We start from the raw sequence: 14,825 nt of genomic DNA, 5'->3' as shown, positions 1-14,825 counted from the left end.
AAGATTGCAAATGTCAGATTTCAAAATGCATTTATCATGCATGTAACATGCTGTAAATCATTCCAATGCTGTAATCCACTGGTTTCAACAGTTGCAAAGAACAATTTTTAAGATCACCATTTAAGATGCAAAGGTTGGATTTGTCCCCCCAAATGCAGTAGGCAGCTAGGACCTGAAATACCCAGCCAGAAAGTGGCTGTGGAATCCAGACTCACTTAAAAGATAGCCTGGTAGCTATTTGAAAAAGTAAAACTTTAAAGGGGTAAGTGACCGAGTGGATAGCATTGTCTGAGAAACAGCACAAGCCTAATGGACCAAATGGCCATCTCCTGTGTTGTAAAATTCCATGACATACATTTTGATCATCCAGAGGACCAGTCACCTCCAAATGGTAGGTTTCAATACATCCCTGGACAGGAATTTGAGGGCAGAACTGCTCGGTGACTCTGGGTGGTGCATTGAGCAGTCAAACTGGGAGAAAAAGGCATTTTTATCCTCACAAAAAACAGTTCAAGGTGTAAAGGTAAATTTGAAATAATTTTATTTTCTTTAAACAGCTTTCTAGAAGGTACATAAAAACAGTATGTGAAAGGAATTCACAGGCTCTCAACATGTTCTGTAAACAGCAGTGACAAATAGTCACACAGTTCAAGAAACAAATGACAAAAAAAAACTTGACAAATTTGTAATTCGAGACAAACTATTCCTGCTCAGTATCAACCCAAGAAGCTGAATTCAGCCCAGACTGCCTAAAGAACATCTAGGCAAGATGATCAAATTTTGCTTACGCAAAAGACAACGAAAATCCGCACCTTTTACAGGCCATAGCTATAGGTATTACACAGCATTTATACTAAGGACTACCCTCTCCCAATAGAGCTACAATAAAAAGTGGGAAACAGTAAAGTGTTCCTTGATGCGGCTACTCCTCCTCAGACAATGACTGATCAATGGAGTACGCCAAGAACAGGACATCAGGCCGAGCTGGAACCGAGGGATGGCCTGGTCTCACAATCTCAAAGCCCATGAAGCTGAATGTCCTCAGAAGCAAGGCTGTTAAGGGAAAAAGAATCCAACATTATAGTGAACAAAAAGAATACATGCAGCAGCTATCAATTTGCATCAGTTAACCAGAGGTTTATAGATCAAGGTACTTTACAAAATTCAAAACATGCACCCGCTTTGTTGCTCGAGTATGAACTATGCAATCCCCACCACTTCACTACTACCTCCGTTCTCCGCACTTCCTTGGTTCAGATCATTCTCCTTGGTGCAATTTGCATGTTTAGCATAAAGTGAATTTGTCAATTGGACTGGCACGCACTTGGTAATATTATATGAAAATGCATAATATTTGGAATGTCTGATTCTACACACTATTGCATTCCTGAGATCTGCACTCACTTTTCTGCCTAGTGGTTTTCCAATGGCAAATGTCATTTCCTCAGAATATACACCATGTTCAGTGTCGATCCATACCTGGTTTCACCACTAACTGCACTGTCTATCCTATAAGCCTTTACATTTCCTTATATGGGGATTACATTAATACTCTAACATGTAAATAAAATTAAAACTGAAGTTCTTCCAGTAAGTCACTTTTCTGTGACTGAGAAAATTAATTTGTTCTGCATCTATCCACCAACTGTAAAATTTATAGTGGGCAGTGAAGATTATTGCCTGTTGCGTGTATCAATGTCACTTTCCTTGTTTAACATGATAAGAGCAGTCAGTAGCAGATTTTGCAGTTTAGTCTTTTTTTCCCACTTGGCTGCTGTAGTGACACAAATGCCTTGGTAGTGTCATAAACAGCAGCAAGTGCGACTTCAAACCATCCCGAAGACTGCCAGGACCTGGGAAATAACATAGGGTGAACTGTCAATTCCATTAGTGTAGTTTCTGATGCCATGCAGCTCTGCAGCATTCAGAAGCTGCACCGCAATATTTTCTGAAGAGTCGTGCAGACTCGAAAAGTTAACTCGGTTTCTCTCTCCACAGATGCTGCCAGACCTGAGTTTTTCCTGCATTTTGTTTTTATTTCAGATTTCCAGCACTGCAGTATTTTGCTTTCACCACAATATTTTCTGTTGGGCACTGCAGTAGCTTACCAGAGAGGGAGCCAGATTTGAGGGGCTCCATGTAATTGAGTTCAAAGTTTTGAGGTTTCCTGGAATATAATGCTTCAATTTAGAAAAGAGGGCAAGGGAGAGTACTTTTCCTAGATTTTTCTCTTTTCAACTGAAGGTTGCGCTTGGAACCGAATTATTTATTATTCTAAGATTTCAGCAACCTAAGGCCCTATTTCAATAGTCAGCCCAACTTTTGGGAGGAAGACTTTACTGTGAGTAAAGAGAGACTTATATCCAGGCTTGACTGCAGCTGGATCCATGAAACATATGCTGCGATCAGGCACAAGAAGTTGAACATGCGCCTGCTTTCCCAGTTGTCAGAACTAAAAGGCTCGGGATTTCACTATGTGACCAGCATGTGATCGCAACTCACAACAGTCACATTTCAGTGTGTATGATTACACAACAGTACAGAAAGCTCTTACCTCTATCCTCTCTCTTTTTGTAGAAGCAGACAAATACATATTCCACCTTCATTTTCTCCTCAGCAAATTCTAACAGCGCTGTTAACCTGCAAAATTAAATCAGTCAGCTCAAAGTAACAGGAAATAATTTGGCTTGGCCTCTACAATTTCTACCCTCGTTGCAAGTCACACAGAGATCAAAGGATCAACATAAAGAAGCAAACCATACGCAAGTTTATAGCACAGAAGGAAGCCAACTGGACATGGTGCAGTGGCATACTAAAGGATTATTGTTGGAACCACGCTATCCCTCATGTAACTTTAGTGAATGTGATGCAATGGCTCAATATAATCAAACCCTCAGGTTATGTCAAACTATTGAAGGCTCAAGATGAGTGCTTTTACACTGATGAAACCATTGCCACCTTGAAGGTGAGGAGAATAGTGATGGAGACCCAAATTATTTAACTCAAGTAGTAGTCAAAGTTCTGCTTGAATTGTACACTGCTTCAAGAGGACCACACCTACCCTAGTTTCATTTCAGCTAGATGATCAGTAACTCTCCCCCCCACCCCCCCCTCAATGTAAATGAATCCACCAGTTAATTTACTATTTTGTAAAGTTGGTATAGGGAGTACAGTAAAAGTGGGGAGGGTTGGTGAGAGTGAGAAAGAAGCAACAAGGTTAATTTTGGTACTGAGAATAGCTGTGCAGAGCATAGTGGAACCGGATAAGTGAAGTTACAGGCTAGCAAGTGCAGGCGAGTTTGGGCATGAAGGAAAATCGCTAAAGGAGAAATACCAAATAAGGTGTTGCAGCAATAAAAGACCAATACAAGACAGAAAGGACATTCCACATCATGGGTACTTATAAATAGCATTCACTAACAATGGATAGCACAATGTTAAGAACATACACCAACATTTAATTGCAGTCTGTGTAACTATCGTGTGTGAAGAATAATCAGAACCACCCGACTACTAAAGTGACAGCACATTTTAACTACAGTCGACAATATCAAGACGCTCAAAAGTTTAAGCACTTTGGGTGCCATCAGGATCATGCAGCACCTCAAACTTCCAAACGTTCATGCAAAAAATTATGTTGCTCATCTGGATATTAAACTAAATGCCTACAATTGCATTTCAATGGCTCTTGAAATACTTATCACCGAGCAGCCTCAGGCACACTACATAAACGCTTTCCAAAGCTGCTGTACTGTATGAAAGACTATTTAGAATCAACAGCTCACTCCACCATGCTAATCAATTTATATACTGCAACCAACACGTACATCTTGCTCTCAGCAATTAAGTTTGCATCTAAACACGAAAATAATTGACTGAGCTTGTGACCTTCCTCTCCCCAGTCTACACTTCTTTGAATGGGATGGAAAGATTTGATGGTGTCGAAAGTTAAATTGGAAAAGAAAAAATACTTTAACATAGCTCGATATGAAGGCAAGGAAAGCGTGGACTAAGGCAAAGAAAGCTTGGACTAATGTGCCAACAGGTTTCAAATAACTCACCCTTCTTTGCTTCCTTCTGCCAAAACGCCATTAGGTATTTCCACAAAGAGATTCTTATTGGAGAAAACTGCATCCCATTTGGAGACCTTTGAGTCTGTTAACTTGTACTGAAAATGGACAATATGCTGCTTTCCATTTGCCGGTAGCTCTTGCGTTACAGTTAGCTTCTCATCCTGCAAAGGAGAAAGGTGCCAATTGGAAAAAGTGCTCTGAAAATTGCCATAGCTCAGCTAGCAATTTCTCCAACCCATGATGAGAAACATACAGGCCCAAACAGAACATCTGCTTAACCACACAATGATCACAGACTATATGGGCAGAGAAATCCCTCAGCCTTTCAGAGTTCTAATACATTTCTCACCAAGAATTGTAGGCTATAGCAGATGTTTAATGGTGTGCTACTAGCAAACCTGATTCATTAATAGCCCTCCCTTCTTAGCCTAGAGATACTTTTTCCTTCCTGTCCAATATACACCACTACTCTTCCAGCCCACCCTCCCCAGTTCACAGCTCTCTATCCTTCCTCCTCTATACAAAAGAGCAATCTTCCTCCCTGTTTCTATGTGATAATGCTGCTCCAGAGATCTAACTCTGTTGCACACTGGTTCAAATCCCTGAATTCACAAAACTATCTCAATCTGGAATTCCTGCTCAGTGTATGACAAGACCAGTTATATTTCAGGCTCAACCATAAAGGACAAGTCAGAGCAGAGGATCACTTCTCTGGGACTGTGGATAGACAGCTCCTCCAATAACTCATCCCATAGCGCCTCCTCTGGCAACTATGAAGAGGAGACTCTGGTGGGATAGCCCTGGATTCATTTGGCTGCTTGCCAACAAATAGCTAAGAGTGGACAGTGAGCCCAAAGCACTCTAATGTTACAAAACACTCACTGGCTAGTGCCAAGTGAGCCCAGGAAGTTGGTGCAGCAGAGGCTGGCAAGTGTAACTCAGTGACTGACTGTGTGAAGGGAATAACTGGGAAGCTAAATGGCAGCTTCAAACTTCACTGTTTCTGCTCCTGTTTTAAAAGGCTCTTACCACAGGCTGGCAACACTTAACATTTTTATGAAGTACTTCAATTTCAGATCTTAACACCTCCATTCCGATTTTCTCTTGGATAACAGATGCTGGTAATGAAGGATGGTTCCACCAGAGCCACTGGGAATGGTGAAGTGGGTTCCCCTGACTGAGCTCTAATCATCTTTCCTGTACCATATTCTTGGACCATAGGCAGCTATATTTGCCAGGTTTCCCAGGCTTTCTGCTGCTATTCTGCAATAGCCATTCACACCTTTTATCTTCCCATCTTTTGCTTCAGTATTTGTCTCACCTCCTTTCACCATTGCTTTTGTCATTTAATCACTGCCCTGCCATCAGATCTTTCCCTTTTGTTCTTTCTCTGCCCTCTTTTCTCTGGCTCTGTACCTGGATCTTCCAGTCCCGATGAAGGTTCTGATTGACCTGAAACATTAACTATGTTTCTCTTTCCATAGATGCTGTGTTTTCAGCCTTTTCTGTTTTTAACTGAGTTTTTCAGCATTTTGCTTATGTTGTATGTTAAGGATGCTCAACTTTAGAAAAAAAAAGTGTAACATGAAACTTTTAACTCTCTTTATTACATTCAAACACATCTGAAGCGTATTTTTTTGCATGCAGCATCATCACCACCACTTTTGGCATTCATCCTGCTTATGTTGTGCATTACAACTTGTTTCAACTATAGAGGAGTGGCCAGAAAGATCTGTTCAGTGTTCCTAGGTCACTGACCACTCCTCTGTGCCCATTATCAGCACTGTTCAGGATACTGCCTTTGCACAAAATAAGAAAATAAACATGCTCACCGTGTGTAAGAGAGCTGTAAGAGTGTGATCCCTTCCATTCCCTCGCCCACCCGGGATCTTCACTGATGGGTGAGGGGCATCAGGAGCACCACAGAGGCCCTGGACTGAGGTGCCTGCAGTACTGTTGCTGAGATGTACCACTCAAGGAAGGAATACTACTGTAAACAAAACAAAACAAAACAGTAATGTTAGGACTTGGGAGAAAGTGATTGTTCAAAACAAATCAAATAGATAGTAACAACAGTAATGTTTGGAGCAGGACTCGCCCTCCAACTTACCACCACTTTTTTATTGTGACTTGAAATCCTACTTTCTTTTAACATTAAAGCTGCCATGGGCATCCCCACTGAGTATCTGCCATATGTTTATAGTTCTTATTAAACAAAATATGCCCAAATTTCCTTCCTTCCTACAGCTCCTGGGTGACTAAGCAAGTCAGAAAAAAATGAGCAAATATCTGGCAAATAGAACACAGTCAAACCTCATTTTAAATGTCAGGTATTGACGTTAGATAAAGTGTCAGTTTCACTGAGCAATTAACAATTAAAATTAATTGGAGGTCATGAACTGATAGCAAAAAAAATGTAGATTTGCACTCTCAGCAAAAACAAATTAGGTACCATAACCATCTCATTGCTAGGATAATACCGAATACAAAATGGCTGTCGCCTACATAACTGACTGCACTTTGAGTTTGGGAATGTTCGTGGAACATAAATACTTGTTTTGTAAACAACATTAGCTGCATACAGTATTTAAAAATCGCTTATTATCGCAATTCAGGTTCTCTTACAACTGCAGTTTGAAGTTACAATACCAGTAAAGGATGTTACGAATGGAATTATTGCCCCTTGGCTGTAGACAAGAAACAATTCAGACATTCCTAATGACTATCCAGTGATCCCCGCTATTAAGTGCAGATTTCCATCGTGACAAGTGTCCACTATTCTATTCGACACTGACTAAATGAATTTAGAGGTATAAACCAGCATTCCTTTGCATGCACTAAGTTATTTAATGGAATCAGACTAGTCTATTTCCCCATATCTAGCTGAAAATGTCCAAATTATTTTCTTTGCAGCATCTACAATACACCACACAGAATTCAAGATTAAAATAAATACCCTGTAGTCAGACATATCAATAGAAACGCAGAGCAAGTTGACCTCATCCAACTATTAGGGGTAATCAATTTCTAGCACCTCGAATATAGTAATATAGTAAAACAGAGCTCACTAGTGTACAAAACCAGTTTATTGGCCAAAGCTTTTAACAGACTCAGCTGATTCTATGACATTATCCCCAACAGTTACTGTATTTAAAAATAGTTGTGTTACCATGCAGAAATTCACCTGATCTCATCAGCGCTAGATCGCACAGATAAACGGTCATGTGATTACTGAAACACCAAGTTCACCCACAAACCGAACTACATTCATGCATAAGCTATAAATAACTCGTGACTCAACTTGCAAGTTAAAATAAACATTTTTCAATTTAAAGTAATGACTGAAAACATTTTCCTATAGCACCCCGGACTAGGGAGTAAAAGGTAGTACAGGCAGTGGGTGTCTCGAATGATCACTACCAAATAGCTCCTGCTAGATTGGTTCAGGTAAAAACATACCCCAAAACCGACAAGGTAACTAAATACTGGTTAGGGCGAAAAGAGGGAATTTATATTTGTAGAGCATCTTTTATGTCCGCAAGATATGCCACAGCGCTTCTCAGAAATGAAGCACTTTTGAAGTATAAGACTATTGCTTTGTGAGCAAGCACAGCAGTCTGAATTCCCACAAACACTAATAAGGTTAATGACCAGTTCAACTTTTTCACACAGAACACAGGAACTCACTGCTTCCCTGCAGGATAAGTACCATAGGATCTTTTATATCCACCTGCAATTACACTCCATAACTGGTATGAATACAACACTTTTTCTGTGATCATTTTGCCATTTCAGACTTACTTTCTCACTACCCATTTTGCAAGATATATACTGTTGCACTGGGATCAAGTCAGGAACTCTCCATGTTTAACCAAAGCAAACTAGTGGTGTAGGGCCTTTCCAGTCACACTACAGAGTCTGGAAACAATTCCACACTTTAATCATTATAATGTTTTTAAACTACAATTTCACTCGAGAATTAAAGTTTCCAGTGGCAGGCAGGGGAAAGTTACCCAGGCGATGGGAAAGCTGGAATCGAACTTTCAGTAGAGAAGGTTCTGAGAAGGATAGGAACACAGGGGATCTAATTAACAACCCACAAAAAAACATCAAAGGCAACATCTGCAGGAAGGCAGATGGCAGACTCAAGTATTGCAAACAGCTGCTGGAAGACAGTGCCACAAAAATGCAACTCAAGAGTTCTTTAATTTGACGAAACATTTCATTTACATTTCTCACAAAACAGTTAACAAGTCTACTGTATAGTGCACAGAGTGCAAGTGTTATTGTCACAAACATGGACATCCGCAACAAGAGCATATTTTGTGCGGAAATGAAAAAGCCACAATGTTTTAGTTTTTTGTCACAGGGTTCCATGTGCTATGATGAGAAAGCAGCAACAATAACCTCAGGTGTTAGAGCACCGGGTGAAGGATGAAGACAAGATGCATGAGTAAACTTGCATTGACTGAACTCATACCTAGCAAAAAGTGAGGTGGCAGTGATTGTTCTACCTGAGGGAGAAATATCCACCTCCCATGATTTTCGTGATCAGATGTCTCAAAGCACTGTACAACCAAATATTTTTTTTTGAAGTGTAGTTACTGTTGTGATGTAGGAAATGCAGCAGCCAATTTGCATACAACAAGCTCCCAGAAACAGCAGTGCAATAGTGACCAGATAATCTGTTCTTTGTGATGTCGATTGAGGGATGAATAATGACCAGGCCTTCAGGGATAATTCTCCTGCTCTCCTTCAAAATAATGCCAGAGGATTTTTTAAATCCCTCTGATCAGGCAGACAGGGCCTCGGTTTAAGATACCATTGAAAGACAGCACCTCCGATACTCTTAGTGCCATGCTGAATGTCAACTTTAATTTTTGTGCTCAAGTCACGAAGTGGAACTTGAACCCAGAACCTTGATGCTCAGGTGAGTGCACTACCAACTAAGCCAAGGCTGTATAAATAAATTAAGGCAAGATGTTGATCTGTTGATAACCGTGCTGCCTGCCCAAGACACATCCAGCTTGCCGTCTCTTTTTAATTATTTACCCGACACTACCTCAAACTGAATCTTGCAATCCAAAAATATAGGACATCTCAAATGCAATCTGGTGGCTCACAATGCCAGAGTTAGAATTAGTCTTCAAAATTGAGGTCCATGGTCATTCAGCAGATCAATGCCACAGTCATTCCCAGAGACAACGATTTGCAGAGTTACAGGAACTAGCTGTTTACATTTCTGAACCTAAACACCTCAATGCTTTAGAAAGCTGTCTCATGAACTTATTCAGACTTCTAAAGATCCCCCAATTAGCCATGAGGTGCAAAGTTCACAACCCAAGTCAGTGGATGCTGTTAGAGAACAATGAAGATGGCTATCAGGAGGCAAGGCAGTGTTACAGTCTGCAGACTCTCTTCTTGAAATGCAGCAATGGAGATGCAGTTGGTCAGTTGCGTAATTTTGCAAAAATAATAAAACTATTAAGTTTGAGAAAGTTACAAGTGAATATACTAAACCATCACTCTCGAACAAAATCATAGTCTGATTTACCTCTGAAGGCCTTTAAAAATACAGTCACCCAAGAGCATTTACTATATAAAAATGATAGCAATGGCCATATTTAAAAAAAAAACTACATGGAAAACCAACAGCAAGAAATACCTTGCTTATTTTAATAATTAAAATACCCAGTAACTATTTTTTGAATGTATGGCACGAACATTTTGCATAAACAAATTTGTGACTAAAGTAATAAGCAGTACAGAAACACTTTTACATCAGGAGGGCTACAACGTTAGAGATAGTAATGTTTAAATGACTAAACCTAAAGCAGCAATCTGATTCAATGTTATGATTTTAAGGCAAAATTGTCAGTTCTCAGCAATCTGAAACTTGCATCATCATAGATGCTTCCCCAGTAAGGAGGTCAAGATTTGAAAAACAGGAAGTCAACAATGCTACAAGCTTATTGCAGATACACCTTCTCAGTTTTTAAACTGTTTACAATGACAAAAATTTTTCATTAGTTTCCCCTTTTGACATTACATCATTGACTAGAAAACACTTTCTACCCACCAGCCCCTCCCCCAACCACTCCAGTTACTTTGTCTATATTGAGTTGTAAATCAGATCCCAGCTTCTAACTTGTACGGAAAGAAATAAATTATATTGCAAGTAATTGTACACGCTAGGAAGACAGGTCATTCCATTTGTGCTGAAACAAAAAAAACTTACCCAAGTTTAAATTGTGGTTCAGGGACTACAGTTGCTATCAGGCCTCGGGACTTCAGCACATGCGCAGGCCAGGAAAGGGCCGCACATACGCAGTTCATGTGCAGAAGAAACAGAAGACAAGTGAAATGGTGTGAAACTGGAGGTCAGGTGACCTGAAGAGAAGTGCCATTCGAGAGGTGGTGCACCAGGGAGCAGGACATGGGGGGGGAAGGGAGGAACGAAACAAAGATTACCCCAAACCAGGGAATGGGGCAGAAACCAGGTCCCAGAAGACAGTCCCAGGTAAGGGACAAAGGTTCACTCAGATCTGACTTGCCCAGTAGTATCAGCTGGGATTGTAACATTACTACCATTTTACATGCTTGCATCTGATCAAGTTATATCCCTTCCTCTGAATTCAAATGTGGAACAAATGCCTTGAAACAACTAAATAACTCTACATGTACAGACACAAATGTTCTTGAAGATTAGAGAGGTGCCAGCAGGCTGATGAACTGTCATCCCACAAATGACACTGACTCTCTGCTTGTCTGCAAATGTAATTTAAAATTTCAAACCAATTTGTATGAAAACAATCCGGATTGTGGGTGAGGAATGTGTTCACTACATTCTTGGATTGCACCATCGAGAAACTGACTGCAACCCAAGATTTACAGTTTGATATCGCCTAGGTCATATACTGCACACCTTTTAAACATGCTTCAGGTATAATCCTGCCACAACACTACTACTCAGCTGTCATTCCAAACATTTAACCACTACACTACACCAATGGTCAGTTTCCTCAGGCAAATTTAAATGCCCGCATTACAGCGGCTTCAAAGGTTGAACAATATGAACCAGTTTGAAGAATACAGCATGGTCACAACAGGAACGCATCAAATATCCATCAGCAGCTTTTCACCATCTCAGCACTTCAAAAGTCACATTTATTCTCAGTTGTAATTATGCAGTGGTTTCTTTAACACTATCGAACTACAGCAGTTTTCCTTCACCAGGAGAGCTATCTCAATTTCTTACATGAGACAGCCCACAGTTTCCACAAAACTAAATGTCTACAATGTATCTTAATAAGAAGCAAAGATCAATATAACCTGAGACATTGCACAGCTCAGAGCTATATTATACAATACTTTAGTCAATGCTTTCAAAGGCATACAATTCCAAGTTCATCAAATCAGAAATATTTCAAGGTCAAACATCTGATTATTTGCAAAACATATCAAAGCAATCCAGCTGCATTTCCAGGGCTCAAGTGCTCCAATATCAAACTTCATTCACTTATCACTGCGTGAACTCTTCTGGAAATTTATTCCACAGTATCTATTTACTAAGAATGTACAAATAGCACTGCTTTGAAAACTACCAGCAGGTAAGTGGGGTTAAGTGGGATGGTTATTTAGAGCAGAATGTGCCAATTGAAAATCATTCAAAAAAAAGCATCCCAAAAATTGCAAGTACTTCAACTCTAATTAAACACAAAAGCAACAGTCCAACAGGAGGTTACTTTCCAAACATTTTCAAAAAGCAAATTTTCTATATTTCCTCTGGCAGAAAGGTGCAATTACAGCATGACAGACTTAGGCATTCATAATGGTTAAGACTGACAATGAGGGCACGGACACTAGTCTTTCAAGACTAACTGAATTTTTTCCCTTGCATTTTACTGGATCATGACATCCCTGCGACTCACAATGCAACTCCCTTACAGTATCGCTCTCTTGCTTAGTTGTATTCACTCACTATGATCCCTACATGTTTGTTCTTCCAGTTTTTGAAAACCTTTTGACAGTTTGACAGGAGTCAACATTAACCTGACCAAACTTCTGTTTGGTTCCGTTCTGTAAGAGATAACATTATCGTTAAGTGTTACACCCAAAATATCAAGCTACCATTTCTCTCAAGACAGAAGAGGTGTGTACTACAAACATTTTCCTTTTAGGTTTTCAAACAACTCCTGTCTTGCAAAACCAAAACAAAGGGGAATTACACGGAGAACTACTTTAATTGCTAGTCTTTTGAATATTAAATCGAGGACTGGGCAAAATAAGTAACTGTCAAAGTCTCTGGCAAATTAACAGTAATAATTAATGTTTTTTTTGTAAAACACCCAGCTGACTGCACCGTCACACACTATCAATTATTCCCGTAAGGCACCATGGTCCATGAGAGGCTTCAGAACACCCATCAGTTCACTAACTCAACAGTTCTACTTTATCATTCTCTACCCTACTTTATCAGCCCAAAAACACAATACAAGCAAGAAATTCATTCATCTTTACATTTCACTGGAAGAGATGCATCTGAAACAATCACCCATCACATTTTGGGTGCACAAAACAGGCAAACAGCAATCATTTGGCAAATAAATATTTACATACAAAAGCTAGCAGTGTTTAAAAAATTCAATCACCTACATTCTTATTTACACACACACACACACACACACAGTCACAGCCTCTAGCTCTATCATTCATTACTGATGTAGTAAAGAAATTGCACATTATGTGCAGGCACTGCTGAAGCTTACAAAAAACACTGCTGGTTAAAATATGCTTTTGAGAAACAGGAAATACTAGCAATACAGACTTCATTAGAGAAGCTTGCACAACAGAATGTGTCACAATATATAATGCGTACACACCATAGAATTTTTTTTAGAAGCAGCAGCCATTTAACAGTCTAGTACCAAAAAGAGAAGCACTGGAAGGGAAGGCCATCTTCGTTTTTTCAAGTATTTCTCCATTTCTCTTTTAAAAGCAGTTATTGATTCACTTTTTCCAAAACAGTCCCTGAAAGGGTAGTCCAGGTCTAAACAAGCTCAACTTTTTTTTTCACTTCTCCAACCTCTTTGAGTGACAACCTCTGGATGCACAAGCCCTCAGAACTCATTTTCCTAATCCCCATCAGTGAGTGAAGTACCCACCCGCTGATGTAACTATATCCTTATGAAGAGCCATTCCACAATAATAAATCCTTTATGCTCCCTCATCTGAAAAAGCAGCTTTCTCACATATTGCAAATTCCCTTCCCCAGAATCCAGCTGCCAACGCCTCCTCTTCCAACCACCAAGAGGCTCAGGCAATGGCTCAAGCTTCTCCATTGCCTCCCACGTCATACTGTAGTCCAGGTGCTCAATGTCACACCCCAACATTGTCTCCCAATATTCCAATGCTCAATCAGCCTCCTAACACAGGCACCAATACCTCAGACTTTACCCCCCTACAATGCCCAGCATCTCCCAAGACAACACTCTCCCCATCTAGTTCCCTTTCCCCATGACTATTCACCCCCTTCCCCCCCCATGACACCCCTCTCCCCTACTCCCTCCAATTCCCCCTATACTCCCCTTTGCCCCAAATTACTCCCAATGCCCCCCTCCCCATCTCCCACCAATACCCCACTTTGCCCCAAATTATTCCCCCAATGCCCCCTCCACCAATGACCCCCTTCCCCCCCAATGTCACCCCTCCCCTACTCCCCCAACGCCTCCTCCCCCCAATGACCCCGCTTCCCCCCCAACGACCCCCCTCCCCCCAATGAGCCCCCTTCCCCATCTCCCCCCGATGACCCCCCTTCCCCCCAACGAGCCCCCTCCCCCCAACGACCCCCCTTCCCCCCCAACGCCCCCTCCCCCCAATGACCCCCCAACGCGCCCCCTCCCCCCCCAACGCGCCCCCTCCCCCCCCAACGCGCCCCCTCCCCCCAATGACCCTCCTTCCCCCCCAACGCCCCCCCTCACCTCTCCTGGGTATTTATCATGGCGGAAGCTGGGCTCTTGTCTCTTTCTTTTCCGAAGTAGTGGCTGTTGAGTATCCGTTCGACGGAGCTTCTCACCATCCGGCCGCAGACGAAGCCCGCTCGCTGGGTTATGCTGCCAGTGGCTGCCCGTCCATCCACTCGGAACCCTCCGCCTTCCAGAACCTTCAGCGGCCGCAGCGCCTCCGCCGCGCGCTTATATAGCCGCGCGGGGCATCATGGGGCCACACCGACAAACAAATCAAACAACCGGCAAATTATTTTAACCCTCAGCTGCCGCACCGCGTTTACTGTCATTAATCGGATATTTTCCCCCGCTGGTCATTTGGGTTTAATTCTCACCCATTTATTTTTTTTGTTTGGCGGATGACGTCAGCGCCCCTATGATTGACAGGCGGGGGCGGGGCCTCGCTGTGCTGCACAGAGTTGAGGCTGGAGATGTGCTGACTCCCATCTCTCTCTCTCTGTGAATTGACATGACAGGGCTTGGCATAGTGAGTGCTGGCCTTAAAAAGACCTGCAAAGAACGCATTTGCATTTGTGCAGCAGCCTGCCACCTCCTCAGAGCATCCCAAAATGACTCCCAGTCAAGATCAGGAAAAATGTAGGAAAAAAAAAATCACCCACAGAATTGTATTTCTTTCATGGGTCAGCATTTGCTACCCATCCCTAATTGTCCCTTAATTTGAATGGCTTGCTAGGCCATTCCAGGGGGCAGCTAAGATTCAACGCAGACTGGGTGACCGCTTTGCGGA

At 41.6% G+C, this 14,825-nt stretch overlaps 1 protein-coding gene across 1 annotated transcript; it reads right to left on the bottom strand.

The window, feature by feature from the left end:
* Window positions 1-518: 518 nt before the first annotated feature.
* Window positions 519-14,254, bottom strand: LOC144670088 (ornithine decarboxylase antizyme 2-like). The gene is given in 6 exon segments (XM_078532495.1): window positions 519-1,053; window positions 2,555-2,640; window positions 4,062-4,234; window positions 5,906-5,986; window positions 5,988-6,063; window positions 14,054-14,254. Coding segments are annotated over 6 exon segments (645 nt in total). The 5' UTR covers window positions 14,152-14,254; the 3' UTR covers window positions 519-922.
* Window positions 14,255-14,825: the final 571 nt, after the last annotated feature.

Source organism: Cetorhinus maximus, chromosome 30 (assembly GCF_964194155.1).
Source record: "Cetorhinus maximus chromosome 30, sCetMax3.hap1.1, whole genome shotgun sequence".
Lineage (NCBI taxonomy): Eukaryota > Metazoa > Chordata > Chondrichthyes > Lamniformes > Cetorhinidae > Cetorhinus > Cetorhinus maximus.
This window is presented reverse-complemented; position numbering and strand designations above follow the sequence as displayed.